General features: G+C 44.8%; 1 protein-coding gene across 1 annotated transcript in view; it reads right to left on the bottom strand.

The window, feature by feature from the left end:
• Window positions 1-20,114, bottom strand: part of LOC142312900 (uncharacterized) — a 54,989-nt gene that overhangs the window by 8,062 nt on the left and 26,813 nt on the right. Inside the window, exons 10-12 of the mRNA XM_075351887.1 lie at window positions 14,937-15,054; window positions 14,756-14,853; window positions 14,078-14,168 (exon numbers count right to left, since the gene is read on the bottom strand). Coding sequence (XP_075208002.1) covers window positions 14,078-14,168; window positions 14,756-14,853; window positions 14,937-15,054 — 307 coding nt within the window. The remainder of the gene's footprint in view (window positions 1-14,077; window positions 14,169-14,755; window positions 14,854-14,936; window positions 15,055-20,114) is intronic.

The raw sequence follows: 20,114 nt of genomic DNA, 5'->3' as shown, positions 1-20,114 counted from the left end.
TTTCTTTTTAAGATGGAATAAGTGTTCTTCTTCCGTCTGTTGGACTGGAACAGATCGATTATATCTGAGGACCTGGCTGTAGACAATGGCCTTTGTAATGTGCTTCGGATGGAAGCTGTCTCATCTCGGGTAAGTGGGATGGTCAAGTTGTTTCTGATACACTGATGTCTGTAATGAAACATTTTGAATTTTTATGGTGGTATCCAGGAAGTTGATTTCCATTTTTGAGTGGTCCAATGTCAACTTTATGGTAGGATGTATTGAATTTGTCATGGAATTTTAGAAGTTCTTGTTCAGACTCAATCCAAATTATTAAGATGTCATTGATGTAACGGATGCTAAAAAGTCATTTTCCAGTTTAGCCTCTGCTCTGTTTGTATATATTTCTGTTTCTTCAGATATTTTTTTTATACCATACCTGATGAGACCTAAGAAGTCTTGAAAGCTTGCTTTGTAACATAATTTATTTTATTTTTGTTAGCCATTAAAAGGTGTCACAACTACAAGATTGTAATTTTGTTTCTCCCACTGAGAGCAATCATTCTATAAATGAAAAGCAAAAGTTATTTACTCACAATTTTGGAAAGGTGTAAAAAATTTTGTCCTTTCCATCTTTGGGGGTTTGTGTGAAATTATGTCCAATTTGCCTTTTTTTTTTATTTTTTTTTTACTGTTTTTTTATTTTTTATGTTGTTCCAATACACACAAAGAAAATAAAAGGCGGGTATAACAACACATGCGTAATTGCAATAATTTTCTGTGAGAAATACTTCATTTTTAAAGTCAAATTTCAGGATGCCAATAGTTTCGTCCATGACTGTAGCTAGAATTCCTCAACAATTTGAGGAATGAGCATCCTGAATAGGGCTTGTGCTGAAAGTAAACCCTATGGGAACAAACATGCTAGAAATAGGAGGAAACCCCTATGGCTAAATAGAGCTGTAAGGGAAGCAATAAAAGAAAAACAAAAAGCCTTAAAAGAATTAAAGAGGGTAGGTAGTGATGAGGCATTATATAATTATAGAAAATTAAATAAAATATGTAAAAAGCAAATTAAGTTAGCTAAGTTTGAGACAGAAACTCATTGTGAGAGAAAGTAAAAATAATCCTAAAATATTCTTTAACTACATAAGCAGTAAAAAACTGAAAAGCGATAGTGCTGGCCCCCTTAAAAGTAGTCTTGGTAAAATGGTGGAGGGGGATGAGGGTAAAGCCAACCTGCTGAATGACTTTTTTTCTACGGTTTTTATACAAGAAAATGCCATGGCAGATGACATGACCAGTGATACCATAAATTCACCCTTGAATATTACCTGCTTAACCCAGCAGGAAGTACGCTGCCGCCTCGAAATCACTAAGGTTGACAAACCTCCGGGCCCGGATGGCATACACCCCAGAGTACTACAGGAATTGAGTTCTGTGATAGACCATTATTTTTAATCTTCACAGATTCCTTAATAACAGGGTTGGTACCGCAGGACTGGCGCATAGCAAATGTGGTGCCAATATTCAAAAAGGGGACAAAAACTGAGCCGGGAAATTATAGGCCGGTAAGTTTAACCTCTACGGTTGGTAAAATCCTTGAGGGTTTCTTGAGAGATGCTATACTGGAGTATCTCAAGAAAAATAACCTTATGACAGAGTATCAACATGGGTTTATGAGGGATCGATCCTGTCAAACTAATTTGATCAGCTTCTATGAAGAGGTAAGTTCAAGCCTGGATCAGGGAAATGCAGTAGATGTTGTGTATATGGACTTTTCAAAAGCTTTTGATACGGTGCCACACAAAAGGTTGGTACATAAAATGAGAATAATGGGGATATGGGGAAAATATGTGTAACTGGGTTAAAAACTGGCTCAGTGATAGGAAACAAAGGGTGTTATTAATGGTACGTACTCGGACTGGGTCTCAGTTCATAGTGGGGTACCACAGGGGTCAGTATTGGGCACGCTTCTTTTCAACATATTTATTAATAACCTTGTTGGGGGCATGCGGAGTAGAATTTCAATATTTGAAGATGATACTAAACTCTGCAGGGTAATCAATACAGAGGGGGATAATTTTATATAACAGGGAAATTTATGTAAATTGGAGGATTGGGCTGAGAAGTGGCAATTGAAGTTTAATGTAGATAAATGTAAGGTCATGCACTTGGGTAGAGGAAATAAAATGTATAATTATGTACTTAATTGTAGAACACTGGGTAAAACAGGCACAGAAAAAGACTTGGGTGTATGGGTGGATGGTAAACTTCACTTTAGTGGACAGTGTCAGGCAACTGCTGCCAGGGCTAATAAAATAATGGGATGTATTAAAAGAGGTATAAGTGTTCATGAAAAAAATATAGTTCTACCTCTGTACAAGTCACTAGTGCGACCGCACTTAGAATACTGTGTACAATTCTGGTCACCGATATATAAGAAGGACATAGCTGAACTGGAGAGGGTGCAGAGAAGAGCCACCAAGATTATTAGAGGAATGGGTGGGCTGCAATACCAAGACAGGTTATTAAACTTGGGGTTATTTAGTTTGGAAAAACGAAGGCTTAGGGGGGGATCTAATCACAAAGTATAAATATATGAGGGGACAGTACAGAGACCTTTCCAAAGATCTTTTTACACCTAGGCCTGTGACTGGAACACGGAGGCATCCGCTACGTCTTGAGGAAAGAAGGTTTAATCATAATCACAGACGAGGATTCTTTACTGTAAGAGCAGTGAGACTATGTAACTCTCTGCCGCATGATGTTGTAATGAGGGATTCCCTACTAACATTTAAGCAGAGCCTGGATCTGGATACCTTTCTTGAAAAATGTAATATTACCAGTTATGTATATTAGATTTTATGACAGGGTGTTGATCCAGGGAACTAGTCTGATTGCTGTATGTGGAGTCAGGAAGGATTTTTTTCCCCACTGGAGCATGTTTGCCACATTGTTGTTTTTTTTTGCCTTCCTCTGGATCAACATGATAGGCTACGGGTTGAACTAGATGGACTTAGAGTCTCCCTTCTACCTTAAAAACTATGATACTATGAATTTGCTGATCCATGTTACTCTCTGTAACGCCTGGCTGGCAGGGCCGTATTTACCACCAGGTACCCGTGGTCCAGTGCCTGGGGCGGCACCTTCTGGCAGCAAAAAAAAATAATATTTTTTTTATACACATCCTCTCCCGCTTCGTTAGACAGTTGATTAAATCCGCTGTGTTTTTGGAGGGGGGGCGGGAGAGGCGCACCTTCATTTATCTGTATCTGCGCCTTTAAGACACAATACAGAAACTCCGGGCGCCGGGAGCTGATTGACCCCGGAAGTGCTGGCGCCTGCACTTCCGGGGTCAGAGGCACACGCCAATCAGCTCCAAGCTGTGGCGTCTGCATCTGGAGCATTTTCAAGTGCCACGGAGGAGGAGAGATCACTCACCGGAGCCGAGAGAAGAAGGGCGACAGACACCGGAGGAGGTGGAAGAGGAGGAGGGCAGCAGGAGCAGGTAATCGCTCACAGAGCTGAAGATTCATAGGGAAGGTACGGGTCTTCCTAATGAGGATTTTGGGGGAGGGTCAGGCAGAGGCTATAGTGATGTGTGTGGGAGAGGGTCAGGCAGAGGCTATAGTGATGTGTGTGTGGGAGGGGCAGGCAGAGGCTATAATGTGCTGTGTGTGGGGGAGGGGTAGGCAAAGGCTATAATGTGCTGTGTGTGGGGGAGGGGTAGGCAGAGGCTATAATGTGCTGTGTGTGGGGGAGGGGCAGGCAGAGGCTATAACGTGCTGTGTGTGAGGGAGGGGCAGGCAGAGGCTATAGTGATGTGTGGGGGGGAGGGGTAGACAGAAGCCATAACATTATGTGTGTGGGGGGGAGGGGCAGGTAGAGGCTAAAGTGATGTGTGTGGGGGATGGGCAGGCAGAGGCTATAGTGATGTGTGTGAGGGAGGGGCAGACAGAGGCTATAATGTGCTGTGTGTGGGGGAGGAGCAGGCAGAGGCCATAACGTGATGTTTGTGGGGGAGGGGCAGGCAGAGGCCATAACGTGATGTTTGTGGGGGAGGGGCAGGCAGAGGCCATAACGTGATGTTTGTGGGGGAGGGGCAGGCAGAGGCCATAACGTGATGTTTGTGGGGGAGGGGCAGTCAGAGGCCATAACATGATGTTTGTGGTGGAGGGGCAGGCAGAGGCCATAACGTGATGTTTGTGGGGGAGGGGCAGGCAGAGGCTATAGTCTGAAGATTAGGAGGCCTATTGCTGTAAATGGGGGGTTTAGGGAGCTTATTGCTGTAGAGGGGGAGTTAGGGGGGGCTTACAGAGTGAGGAATAGTGCAAGGGACAAAATTGATGGGGAAAAGTGTAAGGACTTCAGTATGGAGAGGGGTAAACTTGGCACCCAAGATCAATATGAATAGTGTTTTTTATTGTGAAGAACTTGTAGGGCCAGCACAAGCACAGATGTTTTGTTCAAAAGACCTTCATCAGTGCGTGCAGAGGGTCCTCAGACAGAATAGTAGCGTGGCGAGCAGTGTAGCTGGGTATGACGTGGTGTCCTCCGCTGTCTATGTGGCAATGCTGTGGTTGTGCTGGTCCTACAAGTTTCTACATCTACTTGAGCTGCTTTTGGACCCTTCTTGTGCCACCCCCAGAAGTGCCGTGTATCAACTCACTAAGTATGGAGAGGGGGAAGCATTGGGAGCTCATTATGGAAAAGGGGTAGCATGGGGGGTTCAGTATGGAGTGGAGCAATGTAGGGGACTCGGTGTGAAACGTGAGATAGTGTGTGTGTGGGGGGGCTCAGCTTTAGGCATGATGCAGCATGGTGGTCTCTGTATGCTGAGTGGGAGAGCATGGTGGTCTCTGTATGCTGAGTGGGGCAGCATGGTGGTCTCTGTATGCTGAGTGGGGCAGCATGGTGGTCTCTGTATGCTGAGTGGGAGAGCATGGTGGTCTCTGTATGCTGAGTGGGGCAGCATGGTGGTCTCTGTATGCTGAGTGGGGCAGCATGGTGGTCTCATTATGGAAAAGGGGCAGGCAGCATTTGGAGCACATTAAGAAGGGGCAGCATGGGAGGCTCAGTATGGAGAGGGACATTGTGAGGAGGTAGCAGCATTATGTGAGGACAGTGTGCATATTTCATAATGGAGGAAGGTGTGGTGGGTATAGTTTATAAGGGAGGACAGTGTGGCGTTTTAGTTTATTAGGGGGCAGTGTGGCGGTCATTGTATACAATTGGGTATGGTGTGGTGGGAATATTTTATAGGAGAGGATAGTGTGGAGGCCATGTACGTTAAGAAGGATTGTGTGGAGTAATATTCTTTTGCGGGGAGCACAGTGAGGAGCAGTTATTTTTTCAGTCCACAGCATAGGGCTTATTTATGGCACAGCATTTGTGGTTATTGTTATTCGGAAACATTATAATGACATTGTTATTTTTCAGGGCACCATGGTGAGATGTGCTGCAGAAGACCGAAGAAGAAGGAAGTCTGCAAAGACGAGCTGTGGATGTGAAGTCATCATGGATTCGGGGACATGAGAACAGCGATCGGTGAGTGAATTGTTACAGACCTTACACTGCACTAACATTTACACAGGTTTAGGGGAAAAAATGCCCGGAGTGCTTCTTTAAAGGGAACTTGTCAGCAGATTTGGGGTCTATAAGCTGCGGCTACCACCAGTGGGCTCTTATATACAGCATTCTAACATGCTGTATATAAGAGCTCAGGCCGCTGTGTAGAACGTAAAAATCACTTTATAATATTCACCTAAAGGGTGGTGCTGTGCAGACTGGTCGGATGGGTGTCTCCATTCTCCAGGTGCGGTACCTCCTCTTTTGGCCATCTTTGTCCTTCTTCTTCTGAAGACTGGGTGCATGACGCATCCTACATCATCCACACTAGCCGGCATTGAGGTCCTGCGCAGTACAATACTTTGATCTGGCCTACTCAGGGCAGATCAAAGTGCACCTGTGCAGGACCACAATGTCAGCTGACAGGTTCCCTTTAATATTAGCAGAAAAATCTACATTTATTTAATATGCAAATGAGGGCACTTTGGTGCACTATTGGTGTGGTCTTTGCTTCGGTGCACCGTTGGTGTGGTCTTTGTGTCGGTGTACCATTGGGGTGGTCTTTGCTTTGGTGCACTGTTGGCGTGGTCCTTGCTTCAATACACCATTGGTGTGGTCTTTGTGTCAGTGCACCATTGGTGTGGTTTGTTTTATGCCCAATAATTCTGAGCAGATTGGGGGTCTCCGGACCAGATTCCCCACCAACCACAGCTGAAAAGCTCTTTTAGAAGCGGGCACACAGCACAGAGCGGATGCTGTAGAAAGTCGTAGTCCCGTCTCCTGAGCTGTGAACTTCTAAAGGGGTCTTTTGAGCAATTTACGGGGGTCTCCAGACCAACACCAATGTGCTCAGAATTAATGGACTTAAAAGATAGAAGATATCTCCCAAAAATTAAGGTATTTTTAAAATGTTTAATAGTCCTACTGCCTGCACCATCAGTACTGTGGTTCCTGTATGGTCCGCAGTCTGATGATGGCTGGTAACAACTCCTGGTATCTCCTTACCATTGTTACAAACATACAAGGAGCTGCAGTTTCATGTCAGACGATTTTATGTTGGGCTGGCTTTAGTTCTGGTGATGTAGTAGTGATTTTAGCTTGGTTCTGGTGATGCAAGCATGTGCTAATGGTGGTTCTGGTGATGTAGTAGTGATTTAAGCTTGGTTCTGGTGATGCAGTCTCATAGCAATGGTGGTTCTGGTGATGTAAGCAGTGTGCAGATGGTGGTTTTGGTGATGTAGCAATGTGCAGATGGTGGTTCTGGTGATGTAGTAGTGATTTAAGCTTGGTTCTGGTGATGCAGTCTCGTACCAATGGTGGTTCTGCTGATGTAGCAGTGTGCAGATGGTGATTTTGGTGATGTAGCAGTGTGCAGATGGTGGTTTTGGTGATGTAGTAGTGATTTGAGGTTGGTTCTGGAGATGTTGTCATGTACAGCTGGTGGTTCTGGTAATGTTATCGTGATTTGACGAGTTCAATGATATAACAAAGGGAAATACCAGGGCCAGGTATCCATCCACAGACAGCTGTTTCGGGATATTGCCCCTCATCATCTGGCTAGGTGGGAGCAATGCCTAGTAGACCATCAAGACAAAATAATCACTGATCTTGGGGAGACCAGCCAGAGAACTCGTCAAAGAGTTGGATATTGACTAAAAGAGCCACTTAATATGGTGGTTATGGTGGTCTCCTAAAAAGAGTCACTCCTTGTCTAGGTCCTTCCCGAAGGAATATCTGGCTATTTTTCTGTGTCGAGACTCCTAACAGAGGCTCCACGGACCTTTTTTGATTTGCATTCTTAACTAGTTTTGAAATATGGTGGGGCCCCTATGCCGTTTTATTAAATTATTTGTTGAAATAATAATAAAAAAAAAAAAAAAAAAATCACCATGGGATCCCCACTATTTTTCATAACCAGTCAAAGAACAGCTGAGGGTTGAAGGCTGTAGCTGCTACAGTACCTGTGCTGGTTATTAAAATTAGGGTGAACCCCACGTTGTTTTTTTCTATACTTATTTATTAACTCTGCTAAATAGCTGTACATGCTCTCTCTCTATCGAGCATTTATATATCTTTTTCTAGCTTTTCACATCTTTTAGGCTCATTTCACACATCCGGCTTTTCGCCGTTTTGCCGGATAAGGTGCACTCCAGTATAGTGTATACAGTACAATGGCAGCGTGACAAGCTCCAGTCACATGCTGTCATGTGACCGGAGCATGTGACCCAGAAATTGCCGCGCTGCCATTGTACTGTATTACACTGTACTGGAGTGTGCCGAATCCGGCAAAAAGCCGGATGTGTGAAACTAGCCTTACACATTAAGAAAACATTCATTTCAGTTATATCTGACACGTGTCACACAGATGCCATCCTTGAGCTGTCCCTGTTTTACACGCACCCATTGACTTATATGGGTCACGGACATGTGATAATAATGGGTATGTGTGGCATTCGTGTAAAACACGGATACAACACATACCGGAAACACGGATGTGTAATGAGGCCTAAAGGCGGCGTTACACGCAATAATTTATCGTGCGATCGCATGAACGATCGCACCCGCCCCCGTCATTTGTGCGTCATGGGCAATTCACAAAGTCGTTAAACCCCCATCACACGTACTTACCTCCCTAACGACGTCGCTGTGGGCGGCGAACATCCTCTTCCTGAAGGGGGAGGGACGTTCGGCGTCACAGCGACGTCACACAGCGGCCGCCCAATAGAAGCGGAGGTGCGGAGATGAGCGTTGTTGTTCGTCGTTCCTGGGGTGTCACACGCAGCGATGTGTGTGTGCTGCCGCAGGAACGACGAACAACCTGTGCGCAGAAGGAGGAGCGACATTATGAAAATGAACGACGTGTCAACGAGCAATGATAAGGTGAGTATTTTTGCTCGCTAACAGTCGTTCAGAGGTGTCACACGGTACGACATCTCTAACGATGCCGGATGTGCGTCACGAATTTCGTGACCCCGATGACATATCGCACGATATATCGTACAGTGTAACGCCGCCTTTAGACTCTCTTGTAACAGGGTTGGAGGATGATTGACGTGGTACCGAAATTTAAGAAACGTAGGAAGGTGGATCCAGGTAAGTACCGTTCAGTAAGTCTGACATCAGTGGTGGGCAAAGTTTTTGAGGGCAGTATAAGAGAGGACAAGCAAAAATATATTGCAGAGAATAATATAATAACCAACAACCAGCATGGATTCATGAAAGATAAGTCATGTCTAACCAACCTGTTGGGGTTCTATGAGGGGCTAAGTGCAAATCTGGATATTGGTAATGCTTCTGATATGATTTATTTGGACTTAGCAAAGGCATTTGATACTGTGCCACATAACAGCCTTATACTGAAGCTACAGAAGCAAGGACTAGGGGAAACTATATGCAACTCAGTAAGGAATTGGCTGATAGGAAACAGAGTATTCATAAATGGTACATTTTCTAAATGGGCTATAGTCAGCAGTGGGGTGCCACAGGGATCTGTGCTTGGGCTGATTCTTTTTTTTTATAAATTTAACTTTTATTAACATTATCAATAACCAATATATGTATCAGCTCACCGTGTAGAAGCTCACTCCCGGTTTCGTCCTGGAGCACGGACAGGCACTGCCACACCCCGATATAGCATAAAAGAAGAAAGGATGTCCAGCTCTTCAGGCAAAGAAAACCAAGGTCTTTATTTTATCATGCAGATGCAACGAATGACATGACCAGCCATGTCATGGTCATGTCATTCGTTGCATCTGCATGATAAAATAAAGACCTTGGTTTTCTTTGCCTGAAGAGCTGGACATCCTTTCTTCTTTTATATTATCAATAACACAGGAAACACCGTATTGTACAGAGTAAAGCACAATGTCAGAACACAAGCATTGTATCAAGGAATTGTTAGAAGATCAATTCCTAAAATATGGGGAGATACAAAACTCAAGACTGTATAAACAACGATGAGAACTGTAACCAACTACTGTCGGAGGATCAACATAAAACCTTTTTATACTATATAACAAGGCCACCTTAGAGGAGTGAACAAAACCGGGGCCGTAACTCAAGTGTGAGTTGGCAGAATAGAAGATACTGAGTAAAACACGAACAAGAAAGAAAAAGAGAGAAAAGAAAGTCAGAGAAGAAAAAGGTGGGAGGGTTGGGGTCAAAAAGGGTAGGTAAATTTGTCAGGATGGAGGGGGAGGTGGGGGGGGAGGTTCCAGACACTGACAGTGCAAATTCAACCTGTCTCCAACAGTGAAATGTAATCATCAGATCCCTGAAAACATAACTCTGTCCAGTTATACCAGGTTCTAACAAACCGGTCTTGAGAGTTGTGAATTATGGAAGTGAGGTCTTCGAGCAACATGGTCTCGTTTATCCTGGCGAACCACATTGCCATCGTAGGAGGGTTATCTTTTTTCCACAAGAGAGGTATGCAAGCTCTGGCTGCCGTGATTAAGTGTCGTAGTAAGGAATTTTTGTACTTTTTCGTTGAGATGTCACAATGATGTAAAAGGACCAGGGCCGGATCCAGAGCGGTGGTCAAGCTAGTAACTTTATATATAACTGTTTGTACATTCTCCCAAAACGGGGCAACGTGCCTACATGACCAGAAAATATGCATTAGACTACCATCCTCCTCATCACATCTCTAACAGAGTGGGCTCACTTCTGGGAAGATTGAGTGCAGTCTAGTAGGAACTCTGTACCATCTGGTGAGCAACTTAAAACTCGCTTCCTGATCGCGGGACGAGATAGAGGATCGATGGGTCAGAGAACATATCTTTTCCCATTGGGCCTCAGAAAACTGGATTTGAAGATCGTCCTCCCATTGTGATTGAAATTTGGTTTTAGTGTTACCAGTGGGTGTGTTAATAAGATTATATGCCATAGAAAGGGTATGTCTAATGGGACCCGTTCTCATACATTCCTTTTCAAAAGGTGTCAAAGAGTTAGAAAAATGGGATCTAGGAGGAAGGGATTTCAAGAAATGTGTCAATTGGTTGGATCTCCATACATCGAGGGCACTTGAGAGTTTGGGAGCTCATAAGTTGGTCCTTTGTTGGCCAGGCGTTTCCACTACCAAAGTGTAGCACTCTGTGATAGCCCTCTCTCATGATTGACCGGAAAATCCAGTCTTCCACCCCAGGTGGAAAAAGCGAATTTCCCAAAACCGGAAACAATGACGACGATTGGGGGAGTATGTGTGATCTAATGAATGAATTATCGCAGCATGCCAAAGTAGACCCGATTGTGGGGTGATCTCTCAGATGTTTTACTCTGCTGGAGGGCTGATTCTTTTTAATCTCTTTACTAATGACATTGTGGATAGGATTGATAGTAAAGTGTCAGTCTTTGCTGATGACACCAAACTATGTAGGATATTAAAAACTGACCTTGATAGTACAATATTACAAAAAGATCTGGATAAGATGTCAGAATGGGCAGATACTTGGCAAATGAGCTTTAATGTTGATAAATGTAAAGTAATGCACCTAGGACGGAGTAATCCTATAACTGCGTTTACATTAAATGGAAGTAAACTCGGAACTACAGAACAGGAGAAGGACTTGGGAATTCGGGTTACAAATAAGCTGAGCAGCAGCACTCAATGTCAAGCAGCAGCTGCAAAAGCAAACAAGATTTTAGGGTGTATAAAAAGAGAGATTAGATCCCATGATCCCAACGTATTGTTACCCCTCTATAAATCACTTGTAAGGCCACATCTGGAATATGGGATCCAGTTTTGGGCTCCACATTTTAAAAATGACATTCAGAAGTTAGAGTCAGTTCAAAGGTGACAACTCGATTATTGCAAGGAATGGAAGGCCTCACATATGATGACAGGTTGGAAAAGTTGGATTTGTTTAACTTATAAAAAAAAAACATTTCAGAGCAGATCTCATTTATATGTATAAATACATGTGTGGTCAATATAAAGGACTGGCATATGACTTATGACGCACCCCAGGGCTATGGGGTACTCGGTCCCAGGCAGTATATTTACTGGGATAGTTCACTGGGTGGCCGTTGCCCGGTTCCGTGACCCTGGGGGTCGCTTAAAAGGGGAATTTGTACAGGGGAAAAATAAAATAAAGAGTTTTTCATGAAGCCACTTCCGGGATGCGGTTATATGGAGAAAACCGCCACTGCACAGTCTCTCAATGCTGAGTCTGATGGTACTGGGCATCTTAGGTGTGATGGCTCTCCGCAAGTAGAGCTAGGCCCCAGGGGAGGATGATGGTGGTTGTAGTCTGTGGGTGCAGAGGTGTATGAATGATTCAGACGACACAGGGGCTGCGTTTAACTTGTGCTTTACTCAATGGTTTTGAGTTGCTGCCACCCGGTTTGTGCTGGTTTACCAATCCGGTATTCCCTTTGTTCCAGTGCCGGTGTAGTGGACTGGTGAGCTTTACCTCCATGCACCCTGTAGTAGTTGGTGGGTCCCCGTGGCTTGGAGAGTTTTTGGGGATCTCCTCCTGTTGTTTCCGTCTGGGCCCATATGTCAGGCAGCTTGAACCTCTCTTGGGTCAGACCTCTGTCCCTGTTCTCAGGTTCCCTCTCTGTTGGTGTGCCCCGGACACTAAAGTCGGTAAGGTCCTTGTTGGTCCCCTCACCGGGCAGATTGTTATCAGGCGAGCCTAAAGTGTCCTCCTGAACTACTGGTTCTGTACTCCGTCGGTGCTCGATCCGGTGAGTACTTCAACGTACTCTCCCTGGCAACCGTACTCCTTTTTACTCAGTAGATCACTGCACACTTTCCCGTCAGCACATGAACTTCTGACTGACTTGGTGTCTGGTTACTTTCTCAGCTGACAAGATGTTCATCGTTCGTCCACTCCACTGACTAGCCCCTCCTCCTCACAGGTTTCTGACTAGTTGACTTGATGAGTCCCAGCCTATAGAAGACCACACGTCAAGTCAATTTCTAGCCTGTTACCCAGTCTGGGGAAATGGGCGTGGTTTGTGCGTGTGTTGTGGTGTTTTACCAGCACTGGTCTTCCAGGAATCCGGGGTTGGATGTAGTACCCTGTGACACGATCCTGTGAGTAAGATCATTTCATCAGCCCTGATGAAATGATCTTACTCACAGGATCGTGAAACGTATACGTCGGGGTCTCCAGGGGGACCTCTTTGCTGCCACTCATTGGCTGTGTGTGTCTTATGGGTATGCCTTCAATTTGGGTCTGCGCCCATTGTTTTTCCACTATATGCCTGATTTAGGCTCAATGTGATTGCCACCTGTTTTTGTTATTCATATGCAATTTTATGTCTAATATAGCAATTGCCTGTGCTATCATGGGATACATGTGTTGCTGACGCTGTATTGCCTTACTGCATCTATAACCTATGACTCTGGTCTTACTTATATGCAATTGTACTATTACATCTCCCATGTGCACATGTATATTATTCTTTGCATATGCTATATGATAACTTATCATGGGTATCATGTGAATGGCCGTGGTTACTTCCGATGCATGATTTAATGGGGGGCACGTAACCTGTGCTTATGATAAATTTTTCCTCCGTCTTTTTGCATCTGGTTGTAATTGTATCTGTCATACATATATATAACCCATGTCGCCATTTTTACAGTTACTCATGTTTGTTTAAATCTTTTACTCTATGGTGGCCCATTGATATTATACTGTATGTTGTAATATCATCCATACAATTTTGTCACACACATGTCTTTGATGTCGCCGCCCATCCTCTCCTGTGCCAGTCCTGTTTCAATAAATTGTTATTTTGCAATACACTCTTTTTTGTTCTCCTTGTTCTCATATGCCTAGAGTGTGCCATGTAGGAAGGTGCATCATGCTGCCTCCTTCCTATTTATATTGTGTGGTCTTTTGCCTTCTAGAGCAGTAATATTGTGTAATGCCCTACCACAAGAAGTAGTAATGGCAGATACTATAACAGCTTTTTAAAAAAAAGGTCTGGATGATTTCCTCAGTACACACAACATTGTCGGTTATAAATGATTTAGTGACAAAATGTAGAATTGGTGGAGGAAGGTTGAACTAGATGGCCGCGTCAGACACAGAGATAAATCTTTGGCAGATCTGTGGTTGCAGTGAAATCATGGACATATTGTTCCATTGGTACACAGCCACAAACCTGGCACTGATTGTCCACAATTTCACTGCAACCACAGATCTGCCACAGATCTGCCACAGATCTGCCACAGATCTGCCACAGATCTGCCACAGATCTGCCACAGATCTGCCACAGATCTGCCACAGATCTGCCACAGAATTATCTGTGTGTGTGACAGGGCCTTTAGGTCTTTACCTATGTAACTATGTATGTAACTGTCAAATTATGGAATGCCCTACCGCAAGAGGTAGTAATGACACTATAACAGCTTTTAAAAAGAGTTGGATAATTTCCTCAGCAAAAATGGCATTGTGGGTTATAGATAATCTAGAGACAAAGAATGTCTTTTGTCTCCTGTGTAACTATGTAACCAGCCGGTGACTGAGAAGAATCTGTGACTTCTCCGGATTTAGTGGTTAGTACTCACCTGGGTAGTCATATGTAGGAATCTCCTCTTTACACCACTCATCAACCCTCACATAGGTCTCTGTAGTATTAATATGGGTCAGATCTTTACCCTGAAACAAATATTGTAAAAGTCACAGACAGATGGAGAAGTGACATCTATGATCAGCTCTAATCCTGCCATCTCCACCGTTCTCATTACACAAGTATAAAACATATAATACTGGAGGATAAAACAAGACTGAAAAAAGTATACTATGCAGAGGCGGTTTCTGCACTAAACCGTGCAATACCTTATAACTGGGTTTATGGGTCAGCTTCAGTCCTCTTTATGGAAACAATGGTCATGGGTGCATGTAGACAGGGAGATGAAAATCCAAACCAATGTCCAGGAAGCAGAAATCTACGGCAGACACCATCCAATTTTCCAAAGTGCTTTATTCCATCATCATGTGCAGTTAAAAGTAGTGGGGAGAGAGCCGAGTGCAGGCCCCCTAATGGACAACGGCCGTTTTGCACGTCCTTGTGCTTCTACGGGTTAACTGCACATGATGATGGAATAAAGCACTTTGGAAAATTGGATGGTGTCTGCCGTAGATTTCTGCTTCCTGGACATTGGTTTAAAACAAGACTGAGCACAAGACCTTCACAGCCGTCTACACGTCATAGGGAGATTTCATGACTCCTTCTTTCCATCTACCTGATCATCCTGAGGAACATTGGGATCTTCTTGTTTACAGTCCTGTGGAAGAAGAGGATGGGGACATCTCTCTGGTGTTGTCCTCTTACTGGATAGAACTGGAGGAGACACATACAGAGACTATACTCATTATTTATATACAAATAATTATAGGCCGTGTGTATTTAGTCCTGTCTATTACCTGGTGATGTGAGGAGCTGGGGAACCTCCATCATGATGTCTTTGTATAGATCTTTGTGTTCTTCTAAATACTCCCACTCCTCCATGGAGAAATAGACGGCGACATCCTGACACCTTATAGGAACCTGACACATACAATGATACCGTCACCCCCGATCCCTTCATAGCATTACTGTATATGTCCCAGCATTCCCAGCAGTGTCACCTCTCCAGTCAGCAGCTCAATCATCTTGTAGGTGAGTTCTAGGATCTTCTGGTCATTGATGTCCTCATGTATCAGGGGGTGAGGTGGAGGCCCCGTGATTGGGCTCAGGGTTCTTCCCCATCCCTCAGACACAGGGTCCTGACAGCGCTCACTAGAGGTCTTCTTCACTACTGTGTAATCCTGGTTATGGAGAGACACAGTAATAAATCTCACTACAGACATTTCCAGAGTCCTCACCTCTCCAGTTCTGTCCATCTGTTATTCCCATAGATAAGAATGATGTAATGTGACGTCATCAGAATCTCTCACCTCTCCAGTAAGCCGGAAGAGGATCTCTAGGGTGAGGTGTAATATCCGCTCCGCCATCTTGTCCCTGTCCTTATCCATTCTTGATGCGTCAATATGGAAAATTCTCTTATATAGAAGATCTGAGAGGATCCGATATTGTAGGGACCTGAATGGGGAGAAAATGACTGATGTAACATCATAAAGATCCCATGTAATAATACAATAAATGGAGATAAGGAAACATATGGGGAGATATAATGTGCAGATGTTGTATTCTCTCTTCTTGTACTGGGACTGAGCATGCCACTAATTACACCGTGTCCAGAATTATTAGGCAAATGAGTATTTTGATCACATGATACTTTTTATACATGTTGTCCTACTCCTCGCTGTATAGGCTTGAGAGCCAACTACCAATTAAGTAAATCAGGTGATATGCGTCTCTGTAATGAGGAAGGGTGTGGTGTAATGATATCAACACCCTATATAAGGTGTGCTTAATTATTAAGCAACTTCCTTTCCTTTGGCAAAATGGGTCAGAAGAGAGATTTGACGGGCTCTGAAAAGTCCAAAATTGTGAGATGTCTTGCACAGGGATGCAGCAGTCTTGAAATTGCCAAACTTTTGAAGCGTGATCACCGAACAATCAAGCGTTTCATGGCAAATAGCCAAAGGGTTGCAAGAAGTGTGTTGGGCAAAAAAGGCGCAAAATAACTGCCTATGAATTGAGGAAAATAAAGTGTGAAGCTGCCAAGATGCCATTTGCCACCAGTTTGGCCATATTTCAGAGCTGCAACGTTACTGGAGTATCAAAAAGCACAAGGTGTGCCATACTCAGGGACATGGCCAAAGAACAAGAAACATAAGATAAAACATCAAGACTGGGCCAACAAATATCTTAAGACTGATTTTTCAAAGGTTTTATGGACTGATGAAATGAGAGTGACTCTTGTTGGGCCAGATGGATGGGCCAGAGGCTGGATCAGTAAAGGACAGAGAGCTCCACTCCGACTCAGACGCTAGCAAGGTGGAGGTGGGGTACTGGTATGGGCTGGTATCATCAAAGATGAACTTGTGGAACCTTTTCGGGTTGAGGATGGAGTGAAGCGCCACTCCTAGACCTATTGCCAGTTTCTGGAAGACAACTTCTTCAAGCAGTGGTACAGGAAGAAGTTGGTATCGTTCAAGAAATACATGACTTTCATGCAGGACAATGCTCCATCACATGCATCCAACTACTCCACAGCGTGGCTGGCCAGTAAAGGTCTAAAAGATGAAAAATTAATGACATGGCCCCCTAGTTCACCTGATCTGAACCCCATAGAGAACCTGTGGTCCCTCATAAAATGTGAGATCTACAGGGAGGGAAAACAGTACACCTCTCAGAACAGTGTATAGGAGGCTGTAGTGGCTGCTGCACGCAATGTTGACCGTAAACAGATCAAGCAACTGACAGACTATATGGATGGTGGCTACTGAGTGTCATCAGAAAGAAAGGGGGCTATATTGGTCACTAATTTTCTGGGGTTTTGTTTTTGCATGTCACAAATGTTTATTTCTAAATTCTGTGCAGTTATATTGGTTTACCTGGTGAAATTAAACAAGTGAGATGGGAATAGATGTGGTTTTTATTAAGTTGCCTAATAATTCTGCACAGTAATAGTTACCTGCACAAACAGATGTCATCCTATGATGGCCAAATCTAAAAAAAAAACACTCCAACTTCCAAAAATATTAAGCTTTGATATTTGAGTCTTTTGGTTGATTGAGAACATAGTTGAGCCAAGCGTCCCAGATTCAGCGCCACATTCCCAGATATAGGAGGGCGTCCGGGGGGCAGTTATCCTGTGCGCGTCATAAGGGAGGGGGTCACGAAAGAGGTAACGTACTGTGTGCACAATATATGAGAGGAAAAGGTATATCTCCTGGAAAATAGGCCCAAATATAGCAAGAGTCTCAGTGCTGAAGGGGTTAATGCGAACCTGCGACGAGTAAGGCTATGTGCCCACGGGACTCTGTACCCGCGGATTTTGCCGCGGAAAACCTGCAGATCTTTCTGGATTTTCCAGATAAATCCGCAGGTTTTAGCATGTACAGACACTCCCCATGTTACCCTATAAGACATGGGGAGTGTCTGTGTCCATGCTGCGGAAAGTGCGGCTGCGGAATCTCCTGCGGAGATCTCGCAGCCGCACCTAACTGCATGTCAATTATTCATGCGGATTTACTTGCGGAGATCCCGGCCCTCCGCTATGGAGATAGAGGCCGGGACGTCCGCAGGTAAATCGCGTGAAAGTCCGCATGTTTCCCGCAGCTATTCCGCTGGAAACTCGCAGCTAAAAATAGCTGCGGATGTCGGCGGGAAAGATCCGGCCGTACCTGCGAATATATCCACAGGTACGAGCGCCCGTCGGCACATGGCCTAATGGGGAATCTCCACATACCTCCACCTGCAGAGCCGCACACTAGATATATGGCTGCTCTGTGCTTACAGGACCTGTGATGATGTCACATGGAGGGGAGGAGTCAAGGGTCACATGGTCAGCTCCTCACTGTATGCTAGTGATGGGCAGTCCGGCTCTTTTTGGTCATCCGGTTTCCATGGCTCCGCTCACCAAAAAGAGCCGGATCTTTCAGATCGTTCTCGACTCCTTATTAAATATGTGTTCACCCCCGGTGAACACATATTTAAGATTATAGTGACGCCGCTGAAACCACGCCCACCCACGGCTAAACCCCGCCCACTTACAAGGGACAAATTAGATCACGTAGTGGGCGGGGTAGAGCCATTCAGCAATTTTAGTGGCTCACTTTGGTGATCCGGCTCCTGTCGTTCACAGCAGTGAGCCGGATCTTTGTGTCGGATCGTTTGAGATCCACACACGTATGCAGGACTCTGCTGTGCTGGGTGTCATGGTGCTGGATGAGGGGAAGGTTATGTGTGGGGTCAGGAGGGGTTTACAGTGTGGATGTAGCAGAGCCGTGTGTGTACGAGGTGTACAAAGCAGAGCCGTGTGTGTACGAGGTGTACGGAGCAGAGCCGTGTGTGTACGAGGTGTACGGAGTGTTGCGGGCGGGGGACAGACCACGGCAGGGGGCTGCTCGAGACACTCTGATCCGGGGCCGTGGCGGTGGCTCGAGGGGAAGCCGGACCCGGGCCTGAGCACCGTCGCCCGCAAGTGAAAAGGGCGATTATTATATAGGGGAGGTTTTGTCAGTGACGCCACTCGTGGTGTGCGGTGATTGTTGGTGATGCCTGGGACCGATGGAGTGGGGCAGCTGGATGTTATCCTCTCCACGGGTAGGGGAGGTGTTGTCCCGGGGCCCCAATACAGGTGGGATGGTGCTGCGGAGTGCAATCTGCAGGGTTGGACCGGGTGGTATTGGTGTACTCACAGTTCCTGAATGAATTCACACAGAGTCCAGATGGTAAACCAAATTGCCAGTGACCGGTATTTTTGTCTGAAAATGTAAAGACATTATGTACATTAGTGTACAAAATAAACAAAAGACTCAGAAATAAACAACTTTTCTAGGTAAGGAATCCTATCGTCATGAAATAAAAAATGATCAGAAACATAAAATCATGGGGTATACTAGAGTAAAGCGCTGACACATCCATAGCTGGAACACAAAATATTCTTTCCAAGAGATGAGAGGAAATGTCTAAAGGCCCCGTCACACGCAGCGACGTATCTAACGATATATCACCGGGGTCACGGATTCCGTGACGCACATCCAGCATCGTTAGCGACGTCGTTGCGTGTGACACGAACGAGCGGCCGTTAATGATGGAAAATATTGACCATATCGTCCATCGTTGACACATCGTTCATTTTCAAAAAATCGTTGATTGTTGAGGACGCAGGTTGTTCGTCGCTCCTGTGGCAGCACACATCGCTATGTGTGACACCCCGGGAACGACGAACAGCTTACCTGCGGCCGCCGGCAATGCGGGAGGAAGGAGGTGGGCGGGATGTTAAGTCTCGCTCATCTCCGCCCCTCCGCTTCTATTGGGTGCCCGCTTAGTGACGTCGCTGTGACACCGCACGGACCGCCCCCTTAGAAAGGAGGCAGTTCGCACCACAGCGGCGTCGCTCGGCAGGTAAGTAGTGTGACAGGTCCTAATGATGTTAGCGATTTGCCCGTGACGCACAAACGATGGGGGCAGGTACGCTCACTAGCGATATCGCTGCGTGTAAAGCGGCCTTTAGAGTCTAAGATAGCTTAGATGATTACATACATGAGAATGCATTACATTATCGATATAGGCTGATAGCTATATCATTTCATTCATGTGAAAATCAGGTGTTAAGTGCAATGGACGTGAAGGAGCACTGCAAGAGCCTCCGTATCCTGAGCTTGTTTTCTTGTGCAGCATCTGTATTTTTTTCCTTAATAGCTCACTATAGCTATCGTTCAAGCTAGAGAGGCTGGTGCCGGCCTGGGAAGCAAGCTCCGGAAGCGTTGGCTCCTAATGTACTCTGTCACTATAAGAAAATGTAGAGCCTCACCTGCATACAATTAAATGGAATCACTCTAAACTATCCTGTCCTTTCTCATATATGACTTGTAATTTTACTTTGTAATAGTTTTGTGTGTGTGTGTACAGTATGTATGTATGTGTATATATATATATATATATATATATGTGTATATATATATATATATATATATATATACACT

Source organism: Anomaloglossus baeobatrachus, chromosome 5, assembly GCF_048569485.1.
Source record: "Anomaloglossus baeobatrachus isolate aAnoBae1 chromosome 5, aAnoBae1.hap1, whole genome shotgun sequence".
Taxonomy (NCBI): Eukaryota; Metazoa; Chordata; class Amphibia; order Anura; family Aromobatidae; genus Anomaloglossus; species Anomaloglossus baeobatrachus.
This window is presented reverse-complemented; position numbering and strand designations above follow the sequence as displayed.